Source organism: Podarcis filfolensis, assembly GCF_964270895.1.
Source record: "Podarcis filfolensis genome assembly, chromosome: 14".
Lineage (NCBI taxonomy): Eukaryota > Metazoa > Chordata > Lepidosauria > Squamata > Lacertidae > Podarcis > Podarcis filfolensis.
This window is the reverse complement of record NC_139616.1, coordinates 50,332,824-50,360,092: the sequence shown is the minus strand read 5'-3', so window position 1 is coordinate 50,360,092 and position 27,269 is coordinate 50,332,824. Positions and strand designations below refer to the sequence as shown.

Genomic DNA, 27,269 nt, shown 5'->3' with positions numbered 1-27,269 from the left:
TGGTCAGGATTTCAGCAGAGGAACATCAGAAGCTACCTGATTCTGAATCAGGCCACAGGTCCATCTTGCTCTGTATTGCTGACATTGATTGACAGCAGTGACTTTCCAGGGTCCCCCCTCCCTACTTGGAGATTCTGGGGATTGGGACCTTCTACATGCAAGGCAGATCTCCACCACTGAGCTACGGCCTGTCCACACAGAAGGGGTGCAGTTTACAACTGAGTTCACAACCGACCCTTCCAAACACCACTTCTAAAATTCGCCTACTATCTTAGGCCTGGCCTTCTGTCACTGCTGATAAGCAAAGAATAGAATCGTATGATTTGGAAGGGACCCCGAGGGTCATCTAGTCCAACCCGCTTCAAAACAGGGATCTTTCACCCAATGAAAAGACAAATAATGGGTAGACAAAGACTGCACTGCATTTCAAACCCAGTACCATTTGGATAAAAGCCACAAGAGGTGGCAAAACCCTGGGATGAGTTTGACAGCTTTTTCCTAAGTGCTGTTTCACAAGTATTTTCTCTCTTTCGTTTCTTCTGAGCCAATCCCGCCATAGATTAGGCATGGACATATGTTGGTAAACATCTGGGAGGCTTGAAAGAGAGCTGGGAGTGGGCTCTCAAGATATAAACGTAAGAAAAAGGCTTCTGGTAATCCCCCAAGGTTTCCACAGAATCTTCCCAAAATGCCCCTGCATTCTGTTCTGCCACTTTCAAAACCAAATTGTAGGGAGAATTTGATGGAGGGCATGCACTCTGGAGCCTGGGACACCCACCCCACCATTTCAGCTTCTCAAGGACTTCTGCTTTGAAACCAGGCCCCCATGGGTCCAAGAGAGTCAAGGTTTGCAACCACTCTCTCTGCCTCTAACCAGTCACGGAGGAAGGGGCTTTGGTACCCGGGGCGGCTGGGGCAAGGCACGTCACACGTGGGGGCATGGCATGTTGCAAGTGTGAGCGTCGTCCCAATGGGGAGGCACCCGCCAACGGCAATGTCACCCCCCCCAGGCTGGCACCTGGGGCGACCCCGCCCCCTGCCCCCTTCCTCCGCCACCGCCTCCAACCTCCTTGGATGGCATCAGACTCCAGCAGCGCGACAAGCCTTTTCGCATCCTCAGGACAGACGCTACTTATCTTGGATCTGTGGACATGTGGTGCTTGGGAAACAGTCAGTCGTTTCCTTTGTCAAGTTATCTCAGCCCTGTGCCAGGCCTTCTTAACATACGAGCCTCGTACTTTAAGGAAAGTTAATTATTTCTGCACGTCTCCGAGCCTGGCTACTTGTTACATTTGCCATGCAGACAGTAGCCTGGCTCAGCCTGTTCAGAATACTGAGAGATCCCAGGAGGCAAAGCAGGGCTTGGCATGCTTGCCGGTGGCGGGAATCTTCCCTCTTCCCATCTTAACTGCTTGGGCACATTAGCAGAGTGAAGGGGGAGAGCTGGAGCTCTCAAGCCTGGGGTTTTTAGTGCAGAGAAAAGGTGAAAAAAGAAGGGCCAGGACAAACGCATATAACATCATGCTTGGTTTTCCTCCCTCTCTCATAATGATAGAACTCCACAAAGCTGAATGTTGGCAGAATACCGTGCCCAGTTCTGGTCGCCTTATAACTTGTAGAGTTAGAAAAGGTTCCGGAAAGGGCAACCCAAATACTCGAGGGGGTGGAGAGGCACCCCAAGAGGAAAGGTTGCAGCATTTGGGACTTTTTAGTTTAGAGAAAAGGCAAGTAAGTGGAGACGTGATAGATGCTGATGAAATGATTCAGGAAAGTTAAAAGAAAGCCCTTCTTCATGCAGCATATAGCTAAACTATGGAACTCCCTCGCACTGGATGCAGGGATAGCCAAAAACTTGGATGGCTTTAAAATAGGGTTAGATAAATTTACGGAGGCAGGGGTGCCAACTTGAATAAAATATTTTTCAGGGGGAGAGATAAGCCCCGTTCCTATAACTGATCATATAACACGGTGCACGCACATCCTTTGAATGGCAATGCCCATTAAACTTTTTTTTGGGGGGGTGTCCAGCCCCCTCAGATATTTTATTGGGGGGGAGCCTAGGACCCCTCGGCCCCTAGGAGTTGGCTCCTATGCAACAGTGTGATTCAGCAGCAAAAAAGGCTAATGCTATTCTAGGCTGCATCAACGAAAGTATAGTGTTCCGATCAAGGGAAGTCATGGTTCCACTGTGTTCTGCCTTGGTCAGACCACACCTGGAATACCGTGTCCAGTTCTGGGTGCCACAATTTAAGAAGGATATTGACAAGCTGAAAGGCGTGCAGAGGAGGGTGACCAAGATGATCAAGGGTCTGGAAACCAAGCCTGAAGAGGAATGGTTGAGGGAATTGGGCATGTTTAGCCTGGAAAAGAGGAGAGTGAGAGGAGATATGAGAGCCTTCTTCAAATATCTTAAGGGCTGTCAAATGGAAGATGGAGCAAGCTTGTTCGTTCCTGCTCCGGAAGGAGGACCCAAACCAATGAATTAAGTTACAGGAAAGGAGATTCTGACTAAATATGAGGAATAACTTTCTGACTTTTGCTCTGTTTTTATATTTTGTTGGACTGTGGGGAGTGGCTGTGGCAACCCAGCCAGATGGGTGGGGTATAAGTAAGTAAATAATAATAATTCTGATGTCAAGAGCTGTTTGACAGTGGAACGTGCTCCCTCAGAAGGGAGTGGACTCTCCTTGACTGGAAGTTCATAACAGAGGTTAGATGGCCATCTGTCAGCAGTGCTTTAGCTGAGATTCCTGCATTGCAGGGGGCTGGACTGGCTAACCCACAGGGTCATTTCCAATTCTACGATTTTATGATTCTATGAACTTGCCTGCCAACCCTCAACCATAGGGCAACAAACTCACTTCTGATTCTGAAGCATCCAGGGGTTTCTCACTGAGGGCGACGCTTTCCGTCAGCACTGCTCCATTGTACTTGTTACAGATGTCCTCGTCGGAATAGTGGAGTCCGCCAGGGCTTGGACGAGGAGGAGATCTGGATGCAGAAAAAGGGCGAAAAGGTTATGGGCTATCACAGCTATCAGGAAGAACACATGTACTCGAATCTTTCTTTCTTTTTTTAATTCTGTGTGCATAGCTGAAACTTGAGGGCATTTTGTGCAGCTCATTTAAAAAACAAACAAGCAAAGTATTTTGTGAATTTCAAATACAAACCTAAAAAACAACCACCAGTTATGTGGGGAGAAACTGGGAAAAATGTATTGAAAAAGTATTCAAGGACACAGGTAAAGGAGGCAAGTCAACAGAAGCACGTGTATTATTGCTTCTTAACCTGTAACCAGGGCTGGATTTAGGTTTGATGAGGCCCTAAGCTACTGAAGGTAATGGGGCCCTTTCTATGTCCAGCTGTCCTTTGTCAACAACAAATTGTCACTGTTTTTTGTGTTGAATATATGCTATTTGGTAATTTATGGACCTAATAGGTCCATGCACAACACAAAACACTGTTGCTGTATGTACGTTTTATTTTTTTTTTTTTTTATCTTATATTTTAGAAATGTACATCCAGGGTTTTTTCCTTTACATTTTTGGGGGGCCCCTAAGAGTGTGAGGCCCTAAGCTATAGCTTGTTTAGCTTATACATAAATCCGGCACTGCCTGTAACACATGCGTGTTATATAACCAAAGTTTTCAAGCGCTGTTGCATGACCATATCACAAATTTGGAAGAATGGTGATCCATGTCCTTCTATGCAATTATCGGGGTGGTAGACCGGCTGGGTTAATTCAGCCACAGACTCACAGAGCAGACAGAGGGACTTTGATGCTTATGACAGCTCAGCCTACATGATGTGGGTTGTCATGCTGTCTTCTTCCTTGAGGCTTAGCATGGCCCAATCCTTAATAAGGGGCACTGGCACATCAACAGTCATTTGGCTGCTCCAAGGACCCAGAATCAAGGTTGCACCCAACACGGTGGAGCAGAAACTGGCCTCTCTGGGCTGAGGGGGGAGGATGTGTGTCTGTGCTAAGAAAACCATTTTGGATGTGGCTTTGGGGTTGCTTTAGGATTTCATTTCGGACCAGCACAGTCTGGGCTTGCTTCTGCGCACCTGTAATACTTGCTCAGCCTAAAACACTGGTAACTAATAGATTGCTCCGAAGACACCATTGATCTCTCTGGTGCTCTTTCATCTTAAGGAAAACTTGCTTCCCAAAGACGGTGCTGAGCTTCTCATTGCCGAGGGGGAAACTGAGTTTTGTACTAGCTTCCCCCACCCCAATCCATGCTCAAGCAAAAGGGCTGCCTGCAACACAGCTGTTGAATTTACTGTGCCCAGGGAGCATCTTAGATGTATTCAAGTCTCCAGGGCCAGATGAACTGCATCCAAGAGTATTAAAAGAACTGGCAGATGTGATCTCAGAACCACTGGCAGTCATCTTTGAGAATTCCTGGAGAACAGGCGAAGTCCCGGCAGACTGGAGGAGGGCAAATGTTGTCCCTATTTTCAAAAAGGGGAAAAGAGAGGACCCAAATAATTACCGCCCAGTCAGTCTGACATCAATACCAGGGAAGATTCTGGAGCAGATCATTAAGCAAACAGTCTGTGAGCACCTAGAAAGGAATGCTGTGATCACCAATAGTCAGCATGGATTTCTGAAAAATAAGTCATGTCAGACTAACCTGATCTCGTTTTTTGACAGAATTACAAGCCTGGTAGATGAAGGGAACGCAGTGGATGTAGCCTACCTTGATTTCAGCAAGGCATTTGACAAGGTGCCCCATGATATTCTTGTAAAGAAGCTGGTAAAATGCGGTCTTGACTATGCTACCACTCAGTGGATTTGTAACTGGCTGACTGACCGAACCCAAAGGGTGCTCATCAATGGTTCCTCTTCATCCTGGAGAAGAGTGATTAGTGGGGTGCCACAGGGTTCTGTCTTGGGCCCGGTCTTATTCAACATCTTTATCAATGACTTGGATGATGGACTCAAGGGCATCCTGATCAAATTTGCAGATGACACCAAACTGGGAGGGGTGGCTAACACCCCAGAGGACAGGATCACACTTCAAAACGACCTTGACAGATTAGAGAACTGGGCCAAAACAAACAAGATGAACTTTAACAGGGAGAAATGTAAAGTACTGCACTTGGGCAAAAAAAATGAGAGGCACAAATACAAGATGGGTGACACCTGGCTTGAGAGCAGTACATGTGAAAAGGATCTAGGAGTCATGGTTGACCACAAACTTGACATGAGCCAACAATGTTACGCAGCAGCTAAAAAAGCCAATGCAATTCTGGGCTGCATCAATAGGAGTATAGCATCTAGATCAAGGGAAGTAATAGTGCCACTGTATTCTGCTCTGGTCAGACCTCACCTGGAGTACTGTGTCCAGTTCTGGGCACCACAGTTCAAGAAGGACACTGACAAACTGGAACGTGTCCAGAGGAGGGCAACCAAAATGGTCAAAGGCCTGGAAACGATGCCTTATGAGGAACGGCTAAGGGAGCTGGGCATGTTTAGCCTGGAGAAGAGGAGGTTAAGGGGTGATATGATAGCCATGTTCAAATATATAAAAGGATGTCACATAGAGGAGGGAGAAAGGTTGTTTTCTGCTGCTCCAGAGAAGCGGACACGGAGCAATGGATCCAAACTACAAGAAAGAAGATTCCACCTAAACATTAGGAAGAACTTCCTGACAGTAAGAGCTGTTTGACAGTGGAATTTGCTGCCAAGGAGTGTGGTGGAGTCTCCTTCTTTGGAGGTCTTTAAGCAGAGGCTTGACAACCATATGTCAGGAGTGCTCTGATGGTGTTTCCTGCTTGGCAGGGGGTTGGACTCGATGGCCCTTGTGGTCTCTTCCAACTCTATGATTCTATGATTCTATGATTTTCAGAAGAGTTATGTCTATTATTTTTTTTCTTTTTGCAGGGGCGGGGGCTAAGCTGTGTAAAGTGTGTAGGCAGGGATGAAAGATTTGGCAGGTGTAAGTTCATACCGCCCAACATTTTTTCGATGAAAATAGGAATGTCCTAAATATAATAATAATAATAAAATAATAATAATAATAATAATAATAATAATAATAATAATAATAATAATAATATAATAATAATAATAATAATAATAATACCCCATTCACCTGACTGGGTTGCCCCAGCCATGCTGGGCTGCTTCCAGTATATAAATAATAATAATAAAACACTAAAAAAAACCCATCCCTATCTAGGGCTGCCTTCAGATGTCTTCTAAAGGTTGTATAGTGATTTATCTCCTTGACTTGGGAGTCGCATAACTCCATGCCCTCCAACATTTCTTCGATGAAAATAGGGACGTCCTAAGGAAAAGCGGGAGATTCCAGAATCAAATCAGAAACCGGGATGGCTTCTGTAAATCTGGAACTGTCCCTGGAAAATAGGGACACTTGGAGGGTTTGTAAGTTTTTACCTATTTATGTTTTGTTTCAAGGGGATATTTTATGTGTGCGTTTTTAAATATGCAGTGATATGCCCCTAGTCCTGAGTCTGGCGTGGGTTCCAAACTGGAATAAATAAGCATATAAAACACACTCCTTGATGGCAAGGGTCTCATCCTGCCTGCAGCCCTTCTCCAGAGCGCCTGTGCTTGGCCGGATGCTGAGAGCCATGGGTCCAGGCCACGTGGGGCTCAGAGCTGCCTTACCTTGTCCCATTCTTCTTGGAGAAAGTGTTTTTGACGTTGAGGTGCCGGCTGTTGAGCTCAAGGGCCGTAAACCCCCCATTATCCAGAGTGACAGATTCTTCCACATTGGAAATACTTTTTCCTGGGGACAAACGGCGACAGAATGAGCGCAGGCAAAGTTCCTGCCCTGGCTCTGCATGAAGACAGAGAGAGAACCAGCATTTTCAGACAATCATACTTCCTTTTAACAAGGTCTTTGCTATGAAGACAAGACAGTTTGTCACAGGAATTTGCTATGCTTCCCTGATTATTGGAGTACTACCAATGAGGCAATTTTTCATCCATGTTTTCACAAATAATTTCTACAAAAGGGCTCACCAACCTGGTGCCCACGGGCTCAATGCTGCCTGTTAAAAGTTTCCAGTGGGCTTCCTGGGGAAGTGCCCCAGGCTTTTGAGCTTTTTTTAATTTTTTAAAAAGCAGATCTCTAGCCCTTCTGGAAAGAAAGTCACAGAGCAAAATGTGCAGGTACCTTTTCTTATTATGATTAATGATTAAATGTCTATATCCGCCCTTCATCCAAGGATCACAGGGTGGTTTACAATATAAAAACACAAAAATACATAACATACTAACATAGTTTAAATCCCATAGATTGTTTAACAGCCAAAGTCCTGGGTGAAGAGTAACACTTTTGCTTGGTGCCTAAAGATATGAAGGCACCAGGCGAGCTTCCCTGGGGAAAGCATTCCACAAATGGGGGCCACCACAGAAAAGGTCTGTTCTCATGTTGATGCTCTCCAGACCTCTTGTAGAGGAGGCACACGAAGAAGAGCCTCAGATGATGATCACAGGGTCTGGTCCTTGGTGTATTGCGGTCCTGAGCTGTTTACAGCTTTATAGGTCAAAACCAATGCTTTGAATTGGGCCCGAAAAGTGACAGGCAGTCACTGCAGTTGGGCAATTTCTGTGAAATCTGAGAGGTGGGGCTACATTTTCCCCAGTACTGAGGACTGCTCCCTGTTGTTATTAGACAGCAACATCTGTGCATCTCTCTGTGCGTGATATTTCCGTAACTAGGGCTGGCAGGACATCGTTGACATCTCACAGCAAGCATAAGGTTGTCTTTCTAATTTTGCATTATTATTTCCTAATTTAGGCATTTTGTGACTGGGACTCCCAGAATGCTCCCAAAATGCACTAGTCCAAAAAGGTTGGCGACTCCTGACCTACAATGTCACATTTCATTAGGACAACACCAGCAATTTGCAATTCCTTCTTTTGTAAGGGGTTTCCCCCCCCCCCGAAGGGGGTTCTGGGGGTCTGATGGTAAGCAAGGTTTGTAATCACATACAGGTTTCGCCATCAGGCATAGACGCCTGGAGCAAAATTTAAAGCAAACAGCCAGATTAAGTGCTCTCAGGCTTAAACAGCTCATCTCACCTGTGCACCCTGAGAACACAAGAGAGGCTTTCAAGTTACACAGCCCCCGAATCTCATTCAAGTTATCTTGAAAGTAAAGCTCCATTGATTTCAGTGGGATTTATTCCTGAGGAAGTATGTTTAGGATTACAGCTCTGCAGCCTGCTCCTGCCAATGTTTACTGAGAAACACCTTTGACTCAGCTCAGTGGCACCAAGGTCTGGCCTGCATGCAACAGAATGAGAAGACTTAATAGCACCCTGAGGTGGCAGAAGGGATCAACGCCCCTTCAGAATGCAGGGTTATATTCCTGAATATTCCTTTGCATAAACTCACTGTAAGAAGAAAATTAGCACAGGAGGGAGTGGGCTGGGCTGTAACTTTTCTCCCTTGTGTGCTCATGTTTGTTTATTTGCAGGGAGCATTTTTAAAGGTATTCACCATCTTCGGTCTGAAGTGCTACTGTCTATAGTACCACCTAGTTTGATGCTGCATCTCATTCTGTCTCTTTTCCTGGTTAAGGGCTCATCCACACCCACATTTCTAAGCACAAGTCCTGGCTTTCCAGGTCTGTGCCCAAGTGTTTTTGTTTAGTTTTATTTGTCCTGGTACTTTCCCCAGGAAAGCCTATGTTTAACTGCTGAATTGGAACAAGTGGCAATGGAATTTTCTGCGATTGGTATTTGCTCCAATTCAGCAGAAAGCCCAGGACAACAGCACAGTCCTATGCCTGTTTGCTCGAAGAAATTTACTTGCACACAAGGAAGGCTGTATTGGTTTGCACAGTTGCATCCCTGCGAGTTGTGAGCTAGACATATTCCAGTTTCTAGTGCTGCACAGAGTGCTCACTGAGAACAGAATCATTGCTCCACTATCTTCATAGAAGAGGCCACATCACGAGCTATAGGGACAGGATAGCATTTCCAAAAATTCAGCTCTTAAAGAAGAGTGCCAGAAGCTAGAGAAGCATGAGGAAATATATTCTGGGTTTACCAAACGGTAAACAGATCTTACACCCAACATGCAATTTGCTCAGGCTTTAAAATGCAGACTCCCGAACAGTATTCAGTGCTTGTATTCCACAAGGGTTAGTAGCCAGAGGGCTATATGCCCAAACCAAGGGCATCTCTGCACAGCTGGCAACCCATCTAGATGAGCGTAGTCCACCTGCCAGGGGCTCAACAACCCATCCACCCCACTCTCATTTTGTAGACCAGGGCAGGCAGGAAAAACAGGATGTTTATTTAGCCCCTGGCTGACCACCATACATGGCGGGTGACTTGCTTTTGACTTAGAGGGTCACCTGTTGCTCGGGCATCCTGCATTAAGGCAGGGGGGTTAGCTTTGCATTTAGTTACTTGTTATTGATACATTTCAGCTTCATGGAGGGAACTCGGAGGACATTCCTGTCCCTCCCTTTATCCACACAACTGCCCTGTGAGATAGGTTAGGCTGAGAGATGGCGACTGGCCCAGCGACCTCCACAGCCGAGCGGGGATATGAACCTAGATCTCCCCAGCCCAATGACCCTCTGAGCACATATAGCAATCTCTGAGCACATCAGCAGTGCGATTCTCCAATATATAGCATCTGTTGTGTGCCCTGCAACTCAAAGGCCTTGCTGCCCCAGCTGTGTAACCCCACAGGACTCAGAGAGAGAGAGAGAGAGAGAGAGAGAGAGAGAGAGAGAGAGAGAGAGAGAGCTCATTTAATGAGCATGCTCTCCTCCCACCCCACCCCTAGGCCAGCCATAAATCTCCTCTGCTACAACAGGCAGCTATTTGATCCCAGACTTCAGCTGTGATGCTGCATTAAGGCTTGGCAGAAAGGTGGAGGACAGAGCTGCCTTTTCATGTGCATCCTCCAGATGGAGAGCACAAGGAAGGAGATGAGAGATTTGTCTATGCACTGTGCATAGAAGCCTGTAATAGCATTAGCTCAGTAAAATGCCATGGCATTCATACATTTCAAATCCCAGGGGAATAAAACCTGATTTACTAACACTTGTTAGAAGTGAATTTATACTGGGGGAAGGTGGGGGATATATAAATCCTTTCTTTGAGCATTGAATCGCTGAGTCTTCAGAAAAGAAAAGATGGCTTTCCTTAGCCAGTCCCTAATACTCCCTCTTCCCATTGCCTTGTCCCAAATCTTTTATTAGCAGTGCAGCATCACAGAGCCCAGGACACAGTGACTTCCTTCACCTGCACGCTAGAAGTTCCAGGAAACCCCTGGCTCTTAAAATTAATGCATATTTCACAGGTCCATGCAGGTTACTGAAGCATCACACACAACTGGCAGCAGCAGCAGCTGGAAAGACTTGGACATCTCAGGAGGAAAACGGGAGGGAAATTGATTAGAGAAGTTCCTGATGCAGGATTCAGGGGCTGAGCAATGCATATTTAAGCACCCCTTGCAAAAGGCCAAGAGGCCAGGTTTACAGAGAGGAGGAAGGAGAAAAGAAGAGGTGACTTTTGCTGGCATTGCAAAGGGTGCTTTAAAAGCCCAAAGGGTAAGGAATTCACAATGGGGAACAAAAGTTACCAAGAGACATGCAATCCCGCAGCAGCTGGGCAACAGCGAGCCTCACAGCCAGGACAATCCAGACACAAACATATTTTTCCACTGAATGCCCACAATGGTCAGGCATATGGTGATGCAAAGAGATATTAGCATTTTATCACATGACAAATTCCACATGCACTCAGGTGATGGCACATTTCAGCAAGAGCAGAGATTTTTGGAAAGAGCAGAGATCACAGCGGTGTTGTTCAAAATCACTTTAAGCTTTTAGCCATTGTCAGGGCAAGACCCTCCCCTTGTTTTCCCTATGCATTTTGAAATGTAGGTGCCCCTGGTTCTTTTTGGAAAGCACCCAGGTTAGGAAGGGTCTCCTACACATATGGTAACGTGAGCTAGCAAAATGGATAGCACTGTTTCAGGCAGCAGGTGGGGGGGATTTCATCTTTTGAAGCTCTCTTGTTTTAAAAATTCACTGCAACTAGCAAATCAGCACGGCAGACAAAGGGCTGAGTGAGAACCTTTCTCTCTGATGCACTAATTCTCTATCCATGGGAAACTGATTCTAAATTTGTATCCATTATCCGGGTGAGGGTGCAGTGCATTGTCTCCCTGCAGCTTTCTACGGGGAGAATTTTTTTTTGTTATGTTCATTATACAATCATACCTTGGTTCTCGAATGGAATCCATTTGACTTCCAAAAACGTTCGAAAACCAAGGCGTGGCTTCCGATTGGCTGCAGGAGCTTCCTGAACTCAATCGGAAGCCATGTCGGACATTCGGCTTCCAAAAAGTGCTTGCAAACCGGAATACTCACTTTTGGGTTAGCAGCGTTCGGTAGCCAAAACGTACGAGTACCAAGGCGTTAGAGAACCAAGGTACGACTGTGTTGTAGTCTCTGTTTCTACTACATAGTATTCTTTTGGGGCCTGTAAGTCACAGGCAGAAGGGCAGGGTGCCCAGTATCACTGAGAGGCCATCTCACCTGTGTTGCAGTTCCGGTACTTCTTGGTCTGGCCATGCAGGATCAGGGCAAACACTACCATCAGGATGAGAATGAGGCTGCAGAGAGCCATCACGAGTAGGAACCACCATTCCTCATAGAAAGGAGATTCTGTATGAGCTGCAAGCAAGGAGATTGGCAGAGTGGGGAGGCGAGGGGAAGACAAACAACCTGTTTAGGAATCAACCTTGGAACAAAATAATCTTAATCATTTGCCCAGCTTAACTCATCCCATCCAGAACTTCTATTCCTTTCATTACTGATTTTGTGATCAAGATTTCTCCAAAGGTGACAATGGCTCAGGTCAGGCATATCAAAGGTGAAAAGCAAAAGTTTCCAATTTTGGAGAAGCCAGAGTTTCCCTTGAAAATGGACCAGGATCTGAACCATTATTTTTATTATTGCTTGTTCCTGCTCCCTGTGCTCCAGTTTCTGTTGCAAAGGCAGTTTGCACATCTCTTAGATTCTGCTTTGGGCAACAACAAGCATGAATAACGGGCAGCGCACGGACAGCCACATTCCCCATTTCTCCTGCCACTCAGAAAGATTATCTGCTGTGAATCTGACAAGGACCAGAGCAGCATCCAAGCAGCACTGGCTGAGCTCGGCTGTGGCAAGGCAAACCACAGGCAAGTCTGAGAACGGGTTTAATTAATCACACTCGGCTTGAGTGGCAGGAGCCTGTAGTGCTCTGCATCCTTTATTCCTGGAGCTCCCAACAGAAAATGATATTCTCCCCTGTGGCCGATCTGAAGCAGGCATTAGGGCATCACAAGGAAGTGGATGGTTAAATAGTTCCGCTCAAGCGGAGATCACATAAACATGCTGTTTACTTGCAAGGAGTTGCACCTATCCCTGGGAGGCAACAGGGCCATCCCAGAGGAAGGAGTTGCAGCACTTTGGAAAGTATGACTTGCGACCAGGCTATTGGAAAGATTGCATCTCCCTATATGAACCTGAGCAGGTGCTGAGATTCTCAGGGGAGCACCTTCTCTTGGTCCCATCAGATGCACCATTGATGGTGACACGAGAGAGGGAGAGCCTCTTCTGTGGCTATTTCGCGATGGTGGGATTGGCACCTTCTCTGTCATCCTTATGCCAGCAGGCCTTTGGAAACTAAGAGGCAGGTGAAGCTGGCCACTGGGCTGCTCTCAGGGCAAAGTGGATTTCAATGCTGGTACTAAATTGTGCTTTGATGTATTTTAACTACAGTTTTAAACCAATCCATTGTACTACTTTGTATCTTATAATGATGTCTTAAAATGTTGGAAGCCGCCTTGAATCCCAACTTTGGGAGAAATGTGGGTTATAAATGCATTAAATAGTAAATAAACAAAGCGTCCCTTTGAATGGGCTGGAGCCTCTGTCCCTGCCCCACCCCTGCCCTTGTGGGGTTCTGAAATAAGAGCTGCTCTCCTTCTGGGGGGAGAGTTGGGGTTCAGCTATGTAGGACCAGAGCAGGGGCAGTGAAGGTAACTGCGATGATGGGGGCATTTGGCTCCCACTTTCGATTCTCCTTCTGCTCAACTGTGTTTGGGCATCTCACACCAGGAGCAGAGAAAAATGATGGCAAGAGAAATTTCTTTTCTTTTCGTTTTTAAGGGAAAAGAAAAAGAGAGAGTAGTGCGAGGCTTGCAGAACTATCCGAATCCCCCCTCAGGAACCAAACTTTTGAACCATGAAAAGATTTATTATTATTTAAAAAATAAAAAGGTTTTTTTTTCTTCTTCTCAGCTTTTGCTGAAGCAGCAGAAGTGATCTGAAAAATGCCTCCCTGAAGCCAGGCAGAGACTTTCAGTAAGCACAGGAAGATCTCTGAATGCTGGGTCTAGCAAGGCTTCTAAACCTGCAGGAGGCCACCGGATGATGGTGGATATAGGAAGTTGTGTTTCCCCCCAGCAAAACACAGGTCTATGTACAGTGGTACCTCGGGTTACATACGCTTCAGGTTACAGACGCCGCTAACCCAGAAATATTACCTTGTGTTAAGAACTTTGCTTCAGGATGAGAACAGAAATTGTGCTCTGGCGGCGCGGACCTCTGGAATGAATTAAGTACCACTGTATCTTGGGTTAAGTACTTAATTCGTTCCGGAGTTCGGTTCTTAACCTGAAGCTGTTCTTAACCTGAAGCTCCACTTTAGCTAATGGGGCCTCCTGCTGCCGCCGCGCTGCTGGAGCACAATTTCTGTTCTCATCCTGAAGCACTGTATCTGGATTCTTTTCTAAGCATTTGGGTAGGCCACCTCCAGCTTGGAGGCCAAATTTGGCCTCCTCACTGTGTCCTACTGTTCAGATGCAACCCGTCTATTGCCCCCGTTAATCTTCTTTCCAGAAGTTGCATCATGGACAGTCAGATATTATCACACCACATTGTGGGCCTAGCATTACAGTGGTACCTTGGTTCTCAAACATAATCTGTTCCGGAAGTCCGTTCCGAAACAAAAGTGCTCCAAAACCAAGGCATGATTTCCCACAGAAAGTAAAGCAAAATGGATTCATCCATTGCAGTCTTTTAAAAACAGCCCCTAAAACAGCAATTTAACATGAATTTTACTATCTAATGAGGCCATTGATTCTGTGTCCTACAATGGGAGGAGTTGCTAGACATTGACCACCCATAATAACCAGACCTTGCCCTAGTCCCCGGTGAGGCACCGGCACAGTTTACCCACCTGATACTGCAGTGGAAGGAGCGCTGGGTTCTCCGTATCCGAACTCGTTCACAGCCACCACCCGGAATTCATAGCTCACTCCCTGCTTCAGCTTGTCCAGGCCGACCGTGTAAGACGTGGCGCCACGGGGAATGTCCTTCACAAACAGGTCCCACAACCCTTCGTCTAGAAAAGAAGCAACAAAAGGGGTTTGGGGGAGCATTCCATGGCATGAGTGCTGACCACCGATGAGCTCCATTCCCAGAGTTCACGAGGATAACCTATGTGCAAGGGTAGGAAATCCCATTGTGTGCAGTTGCCCAAGTGGCCTTCCAACTCCACGCTGAAATATGCCAGCGTCAGGTGTTCCTAACTGATGAGGGAACACAGCACATGATGTGGAGCCCATCCTTTGCACTTGCCAAGACTCCAGGTTCATTCCTTGGCACCTCCAGCTAGAAGGGTCAGGTTGGAGGAGATGGGGGGAAGCTAGTAGCCATCAATAGCCCTCTCCTCCATGAATTTGCCTAATCCAGGTGGGTGGTCTTCACTGCCTCCTGTGGGGTCCATGGTTCAACTATGCGCTTTGTGAACAAGTCCTTTTAAATCTGTCCCGAAACTTCCAACATTCAGCTTCATGGGACGAAAGCATAACTGGTTTATGGAATTCTTGCTTCAAGATAACCTAAGAACAGAAGAAGAGCCTGCTGGATCAGCTCAATGGCCCATCTAGTCCAGCATCCTTTTCTCACAGTGGCCCACTATGCGCCTGTGGGAAACCCACAAGCAGCATCCTAGCACAGGAGCACTCCCCGCATGGATTCCAGAAGCAATACTGCCTATGGAGGCAAAGCATAGCCAAAGCTCCTGCTAGCTTTTGATGGCCCCCTCCTCCTCCATGAATCTGTCCAATCCTCTTTTCAAGCCGTCCAATTTGATGGCCAACAGCCTCCTGTGGCAGAGAGTTCCATAGTGTAACTACGTGCTGCATGAAAAAGGACTTTCTTTCTGCTGTCTTGAATCTTCACCGGATGCCCACGAGTTTTAGTGTTTTGAGGGAGAAGAACTTTTCTCTACCGCTTTCTCCATGTCCTGCGTAATTTTATAAGCTTCTCTCTCATCACTCCTCGCTTGCCTTTTCTCTAAACTAAAAAGTTTCAAAGGCTGCAACCTTTCCTCAAAGAGGAGTTGCTTCATCCCCTTGGTCAATTGGGCTGCTCTTTCCTGAACCTGCTTGAATTACTATACAGAAGAGGCATTCAGTGCCCACAAAACTGGTTTCTAAGAGCCTAAACGGTATGATTTTTGTCCATAAAGGAACTGTGTGCAGGGCAGGGGAAAATAAGACATTTCCTTTAAAACAAAAACAAAAAACAACAACAATAATCCTACAATGTAATAAGGAAAGCCTAGACTTTTATTTAAAGTCAGAGGGCAGATACACAGCAACCGAGAAGGTAGCTTGCAGTACATAAAAACGAATAAAAGCTTCATTTCATTCTGCACCACATCCGTGTAATAGAACAGGCTGTCTGTGTTAGTAAATACTGAGAATTTCAATTTGAGGGCTGTCTGGGTGGTGGCCTCCCTCTATAAAGGCAAGATCCCATTGGAGGATCCCATTAGTGAAGTGACTGGGAATACCTGCTTTTGCTAAACTAGGGCTTTCTGCCATGGTTACCTGGGTATTACAACAGCCACTTGATCCATAATGGAGGTGGGGGTGGAGAATTCAATTGCCTGGAGAAGATCAACCAGTTCTGCTTGCAAGCTGGCCTTTTTCTTGACCTGGAGCGGCTATTCTTGCAGGTTTCTCTCAAAACCACTTAAATGAGTCGTGCGCACAGGCATTTAGAGTGTCACCCTGCTGAGGTTCCCCTACTTGGAAGAGTCTGGTTCTGTCCTAGGCAGCCTATATACCCACAGGAAGCCTCATGCTGAGTCAGGCCATTGGTCCATCTGGCTCAGCATTGTCTTCACTGACTGGCAGCATCCCCACTATGGTTTGAGACAGGAAGTCTCTCCAAGCCCTACCTGGAGTTACTTGGGATTGAAGCGATGACCTATTGAAAGTGGGGCAGATGCTCTACCACTGAGCTATGGCCCTTCCCCAATCATATGATGCTTCCTTCTAGCTCAGTAGCCTGGGCCTCAGACAATGGTGCTTCCTACCACTAGAGATCCCTTTAGCTGCAGATGCCAAGGATGTGCTTTGGGCCGTCCCCTTTTTATGCAGAATAGCAGCTCTTCCTCCTTTGAATCACCAGCCTGCCTTATACTTCAGGCCCATCTCTAGCCCACTGTGTTGTCTAATCTGAATGGGAGCTGCTTCCCAAGGTCTCGGGGAGGGGTCTCTCTTAGCCCTGCTACTCAGCCTTCTTCAACCTTAGGCCCTCCAGATGTTGTTGGGCTCTGACTGCCAAACTGGTGCCAAGCATATTGCTCTGCTTTCCTTTGGACCACATCAGAGAGGCTGAGAGGGGGGTCGTCTTGTTGTCTGGCAGCCCAGGACCTCCATCCACACTGCCCAGGCTTGTACCGCGGGGAGGCCATTTCTGCTAATGCAGCAGTTTGACTTCACCCCTGGAAGCACACTCCATTGCCTCTCGAGACAGATGGATGCCCAAAACACCAGCTTTTCTTTTGAGGCTAAAGGGGAACACTCTAATCACAATGCGGTAAGGCTTTCTTTAACCAAAAGCCATTGCAACGAGCTTCCTGCCTTCAAAATGTTTGCTTAAGTGTCAGAAAACAACGCATTTGGGGAGGAAAGGCCATTTGGTTAATAGGACCTGGAGGTTGGGCTGCATTTTTCATTCCAGAGAGATCACTTGTGGGCTGCAAGCAATGCACCCCCTTCCCCAAAACTTGATAAGGGAACCCTAGAATGCAAAACCCTGAGAAAGGGCTGCTTATGATCAACGCAGGGAGAAAATACGCTTCCTATGCCTCTCCCACAGAGTCCCCGGCCCAGCTGCTCCACCCCAGTTCTTGGGTAATGCACTGTGAGATGCAATGCAGCTGGCTGTGGGGTTATGAGAGGACAGCTTGCCATGGGATTTTTGGAACACCTGTCCTTTCCCTAACTTTGCTTAGGCTGTACACACATTTTTGCAAAAGAAGGGGGAAATGTAAAGACCCTAAAAGGGAAATTTCTTCCTGGTGGGGGCAGGGTAGAGGGAAAGAATCCTGTCATTATGAATCCCTCGCTGCTTCCTAAGCCCATCCAAGTTGCCTACAAAGGGGTGGGAGCGGTGGTCAGAGGGAAGACACATCTTGCGCCAAAACACTTTAAACCTCCTACCAGATCCCGAAGCAGGCGCAGGCATTGCCAGAGAAGGCAATAATGACTCCCACCTGGCCTCACTACAGAAAGGACAAAGCAGAGCTGGAAAAAAATTCAGAAAAGAGCAGCCAAGGGGTTGAGGGGGTGAAACAACTCCCCTGTGAGGAAAGCTTGCAGCATTTGGGAGTTTTTCATTTATAGAAAAGTGAGCAAGAAGCGGCACAAGCATTGGTGGCATAGTGGTGAGAATAGGTGGCTTCCAAGCAGTTGACCCGGGTTCGATTCCCAGCCAATGTGCCTTGTATGGAATAGCTCCGTCGGCAGAACACAAGACTCTTAATCTCAGGGTCCTAGGTTTGAGCCCCATGCTGGACAAAAGATTCCTGCATTGCATGGGGTCAGACTAGATGATCCTCGTGGTCCCTTCCAACTCTACCGTTTCCATGATAGAAGTTCATAAAATGACGCCCGGCATGGAAGGGTGGATGGAGAAGCGTTTTCCTCCCTGTCTCCTAACAGTAGAACTTGTGGGCATTCAGGGATGCTGGAGTTTGGAAGATCCAGGAGGAATAAAAGAAGTGACTTGTTCACGCAACGATGAAACTCATTCCCCCCAGGATGGCCACCAGCTTGGATGCCCTTAAAAGAGGATTAGACAGATTCCTGCGGGTGGAAGAAGGCTACTCCTGGCTACCGGCCAGGATGGATGTGCTCTGCTTCCATGGCAGCGATGCTTCTGAATACCAGTTGGAAGGAAGAGTGGGTTTGTGGGTTTTGCACTGAGGCATCTGCTTGGCCATGGCGAAAAGAGGCTGCTGGATTAGTTGGACCACCGGCCTGATCCCAAAGGCTCTTTTGGAGTTCTCACACTCTTTTTCCGGCGCCTCAGAAGCACTCCTGCACTGTGTGCTTTTTTAATCCTTCGGAGGGGGTGAGCGGCAGGCACCGCACAAGCTGCAGGTGTTAGAACAGACGCGGCCCCGACACAAGAGCGCGATTTCATGGACAATTAGTCAGGTGCTCTGGGCTGAAGCAAACTGCCAGTCAACCCACAGAAGCTCCTAGACCTGATGGCGTGCAGGCCGCTAACAGATGCCTGCCAGGCTGGAGCAGGAGATGGGGGCAGCTGGAGAGCCCTCTCTTGCACACGCACCACCAGGGATTTCCCTGCCCTGCTTTTTGGGGTCGGAGAGACTGTGCTGTAAATGTCGCTCCCCCTGCCGCCCCAGAAGGGCCCGACAAGAACCGGGGTTAATTTGTTTTTAAGGAGGAAAGGCTGAGTTTATGGCACAGACCAGATGCCAAGCGAAGGCTGGCAAACTGTTGATGTGCTGCCAGAGGGTGGGACAAGGCAGGGATGGGGGGTGGCCGTTGTGGCACAGGGATGAGGCAGAGAGGCAGAGACTTTGCATTTGACTGGCTCTTGCTGGTTTGCATCCACGTTCAAGATGGAATAAGTGGAAGCAATGAATTAGGGGGGTTGTGCCAACAGGCACTCTTGGTTGCTACTTCACTGGAGCCTCACCAAAGCCAGGGCATTTTTTTAAAGCTGTAGCAGGTCATGGTCATCAACCCATTGGGTGGAATGGAAGGCTGCTGGCTGGGTTCCTTAGCCACCTCCACAATGGATCGATACCTCTTGGTCCTGTTGTCACAACTAACAATACCCCGCACTGCAGGGGTTTGAGTCCCTTTCAACTCTACAATTCTATGATCCTCTGATATTCCCTTACTTCTGGGTTGACAATCAGAGACTGGCACCTTTCACTGCTGGAAATTGGCAGTAAAGAATTGCTTGCTGTTCTGATCCTGCGCCTTCTAGCTGTTTGAGCAGGTCCAGCAATCTGGGGCAGGAGCAGCTGGTACTTCTCAGGGGGCTGCACCTGGCCCTGCCCTTCTGTATTGCCCCTTCTGCCCCAGCTGTAAGGTTTCCTTACTTGGCTGGCTGGTGATCAGTAGCAGGAAAAATTTCTGGTGGAGGCATCAGACCTCAGTTTGAGGTTTCTGTTTTTTTAAAAAAACACCTTCATCTGTTTGTTTTCTGTCTTTTAAAATATGCTTGCCCAGCCAGATTCTCTGGAGTTGGGTGAGCTCAAACAAACAAACAAACAAATAGGCATAGCTTGAGGGCTTTCTTTTAAAAAAATAGTATGGCAAAGGACCCCTTTGATAGTGGGAAAAACACTGAACGCTTGTCAGGTAGAAGCAACTGGAGGTAACACCCAGCATGGTTTCGCAGTGCATTTTCAGTTCCCTGGCTGAGAGCTACAGCAGCAGTTGGGAGGAGGAAAAAAAGAAAGAATGCAGCATTTAACATTTAGGGTAATGAGGCCTATAATAGATGACAGCTGAGATGTGGAACCCTAAGGTAATGGTAAGTTGTTTAAATATTGACAAAGTGCTCACGCTTTTCATTTCCCTATTAAGACGCCTTGATTGTGGTTGCACAAACACAGAGGCCCTTCCCCCCTCTGGGGTTTTATACACAAAGAGAGCTGGTCTGGGTCAGCCATTTGCCTCCCGCTCAGGGCGACACATCGCTGTCCAGGAGCAAAGATGCAGCAAAGGTGCAGCATAATCTCCAGCGTTAGTTGTAGAGCAGTGACTCAGGGAGGGAAACCGTTGCCTCTTCTCTCCGGCTGAGCTCTGAACTCGGAAAGAGAGAAACTCTACACAAAAGCGCAGGAGGGGCAAAACTGAGCGAGATGCAGAACGTTTTAATGAAGCCGAAGCGTGTGTGAAATAAGCCAGAGATCCAATTATTATCCTCCCCTTGCCTGGATCGCATTTCACGCTCTCTGCAGATTCTGCCTGAAAGGAAGAATAGGAATCCCAGCGCACAAACAGCCTCGTTCATTTATTATGGCGGCATGAACGGGATTAAAATAATCTGTGGGAGAATTAAGAGACTCAGTTGTTAGGCCCAGCGAGGGGCTCTCTCTTTCTATGCACTCCTCACCCAATCTGTTTGCAGATGCAGTGGAGTGGGTCCAGGCTGCACAAAGCTGTGCTAATGTAACTGAGAACCTCACTGGAAGGACTCTCTCAACTGTCTCCAAGTGAGACGACGCACGACATACCAGCAGGTCTGGCACAGAGAATGGATACAACGTTGAACAATGGATATGACCCGGGAGGGCCAGAGGAAGCTGCCAAGACTTTGCAGATGATGGAAGGCCCAGCCCAGGACGTTTTGTTGCTTTGGGCTAAACAGAAAATGCCTCTTCCTTCTCCTCTGTTTCTGCCCACCACCATAGCTGTTCATGGAAAGGTGGAGGGCAGCAAGGAGGGCAGGTAGGCACAGAAGAGGCAGCAGAGGAGGCCACATCTGCTGCCTGAGGCAACTGCCTCACCTCGCCTCATGGGTGGCCTGGGCTCTGGTCCAGCAGAACCTCCTCCTTTGCAAACCTTGTTGAAATGATTGAAAACTGAGCAAGGAGAACACAAGAAGAGCTATGGCGGATCCGCCAATGGCCCATCTAGTCCAGCATCCTGTTCTCGCAGTGGCCAACCAGATGCCTCATTGGGAAACCCACACGCAGGATCCGAGCACAAAAGCCCGCTCCCCTCCTGTGGTTTCCAGCCACTGGCATTCAGAAGCATTGCTGCCTCCAACTGTGGAGACAGAGCAGAGTCACCAAGGCTGGTAGCCAATGAGAAACCTTTTATCCACAAGCTTCCTTCTTCCTGGGTTATGTTACCTAAAGACCTGCAAGTCAGGGCTGGCACTTAGCCTCCCTTGCAACTCAGGAGAATCTGCCCTGAGCAGGAAGGAATCGTGGCTCCAAGCCAGGAGAGGAGCTATTCCAAATGGTCGCAGCTAAGGTGCCGTCCTCCTAGCAGGAGGCAGGCCAAAGTGAGGGCTCGTCCACACTGCCAATTGCCATGTGCTGAAAAGCATGGGTCTGAGGGGTTTCCCCCTTGCCCTGCTCCTTTCCCCAGGGAAACTCACTCTTTGGTGCTAAATTGGAGCAGACATCAATCTGGAGAAAACCTGAATTTCCAGTTGTTCCGACTGAACGCTAAAGAGCGGCTTTCTCTGAGGGAAAGCAGTGGCACAAGAAGCAGGGTGGGGAAGCCCTAAATCTCACCCCAGAGAACATGTGGGGTCAAGTGTGAAAGGAGAAATCATCCAGATGTCAATGTTTTGGAGCTTGTCAAAATGTGATAAGATATTACCCCCTCCCCAACTTTCCCCGCTCCCATCTTCCGTGCCCCCACCCCACCCCAGACCATGTTTTTTAGGGATCAGATGATCTGCACACTCTCTTTCTCCATTTCTGTGGCCTACCTGATGGTCTGGTTTCTATGATGTAGCCAGTCGTGGGTCGGCTTCCTGGAACTCCCTCAGTCCAGTATAAAGTCAGTCCAGAGGCTGTTTTTGAAACCAGCACGTGCTGAGGGGAACCCGGGGAGCCTATAGGGAGGGGTGAAGTGGAGAGAGCAAGCATGAGGCAGGGTGAAAGGAACATCCATTTCTACCATGTGGTCCAGTCACTTTGGAGAGATGAAAGATCAGGAAGCCTCTGGCAAACAGATGCCTCTTTCGAGAAGAGAGTTACCTGGTGCAGCTACTCTGTTCTCGACTCTCCCATTAACAGGCTCTGCACCACCCAGGCTGGGTCATGCCATGAGCAGACAGAACAACCCTGTGTTCACTGTGGGAAGACAACTGCACTGTGGAGCCTGGACCGGTGCGTCATGAAGGCCACTGCCCATCTCTGCCAAATGGCCTCCTGAGAAACTCAGACTCCCTTAGAAAAAGGGGCCAGGTCATTCCCAAGCCTTTACAGCTACAAAGATTTGATTGAATGCACAGGATAACTGTTGAGGAGCCAGGAGCCAGAAAGCTGGGGGATTTGTTAATTTCCCCCCCAATTTTCATTGGCAGGGATTCAGAGCCCTACTTAGGTCTGCCATCTTTGTTAGTAGCAGTGCCAGAATATGCAAAAATAATAAGAATACCCAGTATTAATGCAAAATATGCAAATTTGCCTAATTTATACAGGTTGTGGAATTCAGGGTTTTTTTGGGGGGGGAGGGAGGGATGAATCCAAAAACCACAGTAAAGTGAGGACCCGATTGTCAGTTGGGTGTAGTTTGGGGAAAATGACCCATGCGGTAGGGTCCCCTCCCAACTAGTCTGTGGGCTGAGGCCTCTTATGTAGAGACACCTGGATACTGCCACTGTCTGTGAAGGAGGACATGAAATCATGCCTTGCCGCTTAACTTTCTCCTGGCTTGAAAATGCCTTTTGAACACCTTCCTTGCTGCTGGGTGCTGCGTTAATGCAATGGGCTCTGTTCGGTCTCCCCCCTCTTGCCTCCCTCGCCTTGGCATGTTCCTCGTGTCTCACTTACCCTCTGCTGGCCCAGCTGTGATGTTGGCTTGCAGCTCTGGCCCATAGGTGATGGTCTTGGCTTGTACTCGGAACAAGTAGGTCATGCCCTTGGTGAGGTCTCTGACTTTCAGCCACCGCTGCCAATTCCCATTGATACCCACGGTCACCACTTTGCTCACCCCTGGAGCAGAGCCATCCAGATGGGGGGCGGGGGGGGGGGAAATAAAAAATAAGACAAGAGTGTTAAATGTATTAACAAGAAAAGAGGAAGGCAGTGGAGCAGTGGAGCTTATCCTGTCTAGATTACCAGTGAAAATTATCTAGCCATTTGCTAAGGAAGTATTTCTTACAATTAGTGGGAATTTAAGGAGCGATAATGGCCAATTTTCAGCACAGATAAGTGTAATTAGACTTTAAGCTTGATAAGTGGGCACCAAGAAGGGGGGGGGGAATCTTACAGCGCAATTGGGAAATTACCAAGAGGCTGGAGACTACCTCACTAATTACATTAGGATGGAGGAAAGAGGTGAGTTTAGGGGATTGTAAGCAGTAGCTCATTCAACCCAGCTTGTCTTCACCCGGGGCCTCTGGGCCAATCATTCTTTCAAATCACTCCTGGGGAAAATAAATTCACCAGGCCAAACCTCTGTTGACCAATGCCTCATCCATGGACAGCAAAGCAACAGGAGTGAAAATCTTCTGACCTTTCAGACTGGATTAATTTATTCATGTTCAATTTAACCCCCAACCCCGTGGAAGACGAAGGTGAATGGAGCCTAGTTAAGTGTCCCCCCCCCCCCAAAAAAGAGATCTTTGTTTGAATTTGCCTGTGAATAATTCAGATGCATAACCCACTGACGTAGTTGTGTTAACATTTCCCACAGGTAGGTGCTGTGTTGGAGTCAGGCCTTTCAGTGAGGAATGGGTATAAAGGGATAATACGAAAACACTATGTTAAGACCTGCCACACTGAGTTGCAGCCTTGGGTGCCGCCTGGAGCATCTGTTAGGATGAGCATGGAGCCTGTTCAGGCTGCCTCTTTGCTTCGGAGCACAGTACAAGGTGCTCACCTTGGTGTTTGGAGCCCTAAATGACTTGGGCCCCAAATACCTGCAGGAGCACCTCCTCCCTATGTGCCAGTCAGGCTGTTATGATCTGTAGCAGGAGAGTTCAGGCCTTTCAGTGAGGAATGGGTATAAAGGGATAATACGAAAACACTATGTTAAGACCTGCCACACTGAGTTGCAGCCTTGGGTGCCGCCTGGAGCATCTGTTAGGATGAGCATGGAGCCTGTTCGGGCTGCCTCTTTGCTTCGGAGCACAGTACAAGGTGCTCACCTTGGTGTTTGGAGCCCTAAATGACTTGGGCGCCAAATACCTGCAGGAGCACCTCCTCCCTATGTGCCAGTCAGGCTGTTATCTGCAGCAGGAGAGTTCTTCTTAGGGTGCCATTGAAGGTGTGGGGGGGTGATGACTTGAATACAGCCTTCTCTGCAATGACTTCCAAAGCTGTGGAATTCCCTCCCTATAGGGAAGAGTCAGGTGCCCATCTCTTGATAGCTTTAGATGGCCACCTTTTTTCCTTGGTCTTTGATGGCTGAACTATTATTGTGTGTCCCTTGTGAATACCACACCAGATTTCATCACTTCAATTCTGTGATTTTCTGGGTTAAGGTGGCTGCAAAAGGATTTTTTAAAAATCAAAGAACATGGAAATGAGCACTAGACATGTGCTATTTTCCAATAGTTTTCTAAAAGCGGCTGTTACGTCGCTCAGAAGCCCAAAGGCAATGGAGAAATTAACAGGGAAACATCGTAGAAATGGAATAAACTGTCATGTGAATGTAGTCTATGTGTGTCCCGTCCACTCTAGCGGGTGGGGAATGGTGTGATGAAGTCACACTGCGTGCTGCCATCCCCTCTCCTCAGTGAGTAGTTCCCCACCCTCCCTCAGTTCCAGCCCCCAGCAAAACATCACCACTCATGTCAAAAAACCAAATCAAACTGCCCCCACAATGTGCTTCAGTATGTCCACAGTTGGGCAAATTGCAGTATCCATGGATTGCGAAAATCTGAAATAAATGGGTGGAAAGAGCAGGTTGCCACTTGGATGAGGACAATGCCATGTGGGGGACACGAAAAATGTGCTCAAGGAGGAAGCACTCTATCCATTCTAAACTGCTGTGTGCACACAGCCTTGATTCTTGTGTCTAAGCATCTTTTCTCCTTCTGGAATGTGTCTAGTGTTTTAGATTTTAAGCCTGAGAGCTTAAGGTCTATAGGCTACATTTATTTTCTGCAGATGCAATACAGGCGGCAAAGAAGGTCCTCTTCACCGTCGCTATCGCCACTTGCTAGGCTCGACGTTGAGCTCTAACCTGTGTTCAGTCCAATTCAGAATGAGTTTTCCTCCACAGGCACTCTAGCTGTCTCAGCAATTGTTTCATCGCCATCAGCTCCAGGGAAAACCACAGGGCCATCCATGCAATTGGAGAGGGAAGTCAATAGCCCTGGTTAACTCCGCATTCCAGCAGGCCACCAGGGAATCAGCTGGAAGGCCATCAACATGGGATAAAACATCTCCTACCACTATTTGGAAACCATTTGGATCCATTAAGTGGTGGGGGCAGACCATCTGAATCGGTCCCACCTCCCTGCAGTGGGGAAGGGCTGCGGAGATGGCCAGTTGCCTGGAGTTTTAAAGGTGATTTTAAGAGTGGCATAATAGTAGTTTCTTTTAAAAAAAAATATTTTCAATCTCTTGAAAAATGCTTTTTTTCCATATTACATTTGCCTTCCTGACTGCTGTGTTATATTCAAAGTTTCCTGAAAAGTGTCAAACTCCTTGGACAACGCAAGAGTTCATTTAAAATCTGACAGAAGCTGGTTGGATCAAACTTTTCAGAGCACATTACATCTGCCATGCTATCATCCATCTCTTTAGTTTATTACTGAGTTATATTAAAGATATTTATCTCAGCTTTTATTGGCTAAATCTAAAGAAAGAAAGAAAAGAAACAAGTCTAGTTCAAATTTTCTTTCTAATTAATATTTTAATTCAGAGACATGTTATTGTTCAAATGCCCAACAGAGGAAAATCACACTGGACATCACCCAATGTCTCCGGAGGGGGTGTTATTTAACTGATCAGAGAAATTAGAGATGAAGAAGACCTCCCCCCCCCCAATAATGCACATTTCAAGCTGTTTTAGAGCAAGCTGTGAAAAACAGCTGCAGGGTTCTTTGTTGTCATCTGTGACTCAGGTTAAAAGCAACATCCCATAAACATTCAAGAATCCATAAACAGGGACTGCAAGTGAAAGTCACCTGAGCAGAAAAAATCTCAACAGAAAAGAACTCAGGGTGGGCCCCCACTTCTTTGGGGGTCTCTAGAAATGGGGGGGGGGGAGAAATACAGAGAGAGATACAATGAAAAATTAAAGCTGGATCAACTCTTTTGAATGCATGTTTCTCCATCCATGATGTCATGGCAAACCACAGTTAATGGAGATGTACAAAGGGGTGGGTGGATATGTACTGTATATTGGGAGACCAGACACACAACTGCAATGTGCAGTGTTCCCCAGTTTGGGCACACTGATCTCTCCTGGGCACTCTTACCTTGCACTGGGGCCAAAGGCTCATAGATCACCCGGTAACCCTGCAGAAGGCCATTGGCTGCAGCTGGTTCCCCCCAAGACACGTTGACGGTGGAGCAAGTGATTTCTGAGAAAGCCAGGAAGCTGGGGACGCTTGGAGCTGAAAGACGGATAAACATCAGCAGAAACACTTAGGGGCAGGAAGATGGCAGCTCCCCTTCCAGCCCATGACATTGCTCATAATCTACGGCTGCGCACACATTACTGGTCGTTCTTTTTCTCAGTTTGGATCAAAGATGGTTTGGGGGGTAGATAAAAGATGGACATGAACTAAACCAGCATACACGGCCGTGTCTGTGGCATGTCAGATGGGAACGTGGCCTACGGCAGAATCCTCTTTGTAGTCTAGTCTGCTTCAGTGCCTTTTGCAGCAGTAATTTTAGTTAGAAGATCCCAAAGCACCACCTCTTTTTTTTAAAAAAAATCCATTAATCTCACTTGCCAAGTGAAACTGCCTTGCGACTGTTCAGTGCTTGACATCTAAAAGTCTAAAAACCTTGCTCCCTTTCTGTATTTGGAGGCCTCAGAACATTGGGGGGGGGGACCAACAGCTCTCCTGAAGTCCTTGGACCACAGCTCCCATCTGCCCTAGATCAACAAAGCCAATAGTCAGGAATGATGGGAGTTGGAGTTCATGACATCTGGAGAGCCACAGGTTTCCTCTCTGCTGTCTTAGAAGGAAGGAAAATAAATAAATAAATAGATAGATAGATAGATAGATAGATAGATAGATAGATAGATAGCCTTATGCAGGCACACGCTG

The 27,269-nt window shown here is 47.4% G+C and overlaps 1 protein-coding gene across 8 annotated transcripts in view; it reads right to left on the bottom strand.

The window, feature by feature from the left end:
• The window catches only part of SDK1 (sidekick cell adhesion molecule 1), a 575,941-nt gene that overhangs the window by 8,452 nt on the left and 540,220 nt on the right, over window positions 1-27,269 (bottom strand). For 6 of the 8 annotated variants that reach the window (XM_083585530.1, XM_083585535.1, XM_083585532.1 and 3 more), the window contains 7 exons: window positions 26,469-26,606; window positions 22,867-23,028; window positions 21,798-21,923; window positions 14,242-14,406; window positions 11,550-11,687; window positions 6,644-6,815; window positions 2,862-2,991 (listed from right to left, as the gene is read on the bottom strand). In XM_083585530.1, coding sequence (XP_083441656.1) covers window positions 2,862-2,991; window positions 6,644-6,815; window positions 11,550-11,687; window positions 14,242-14,406; window positions 21,798-21,923; window positions 22,867-23,028; window positions 26,469-26,606 — 1,031 coding nt within the window. The remainder of the gene's footprint in view (window positions 1-2,861; window positions 2,992-6,643; window positions 6,816-11,549; window positions 11,688-14,241; window positions 14,407-21,797; window positions 21,924-22,866; window positions 23,029-26,468; window positions 26,607-27,269) is intronic. The other 2 variants (XM_083585534.1, XM_083585536.1) reach the window with 1 other exon arrangement.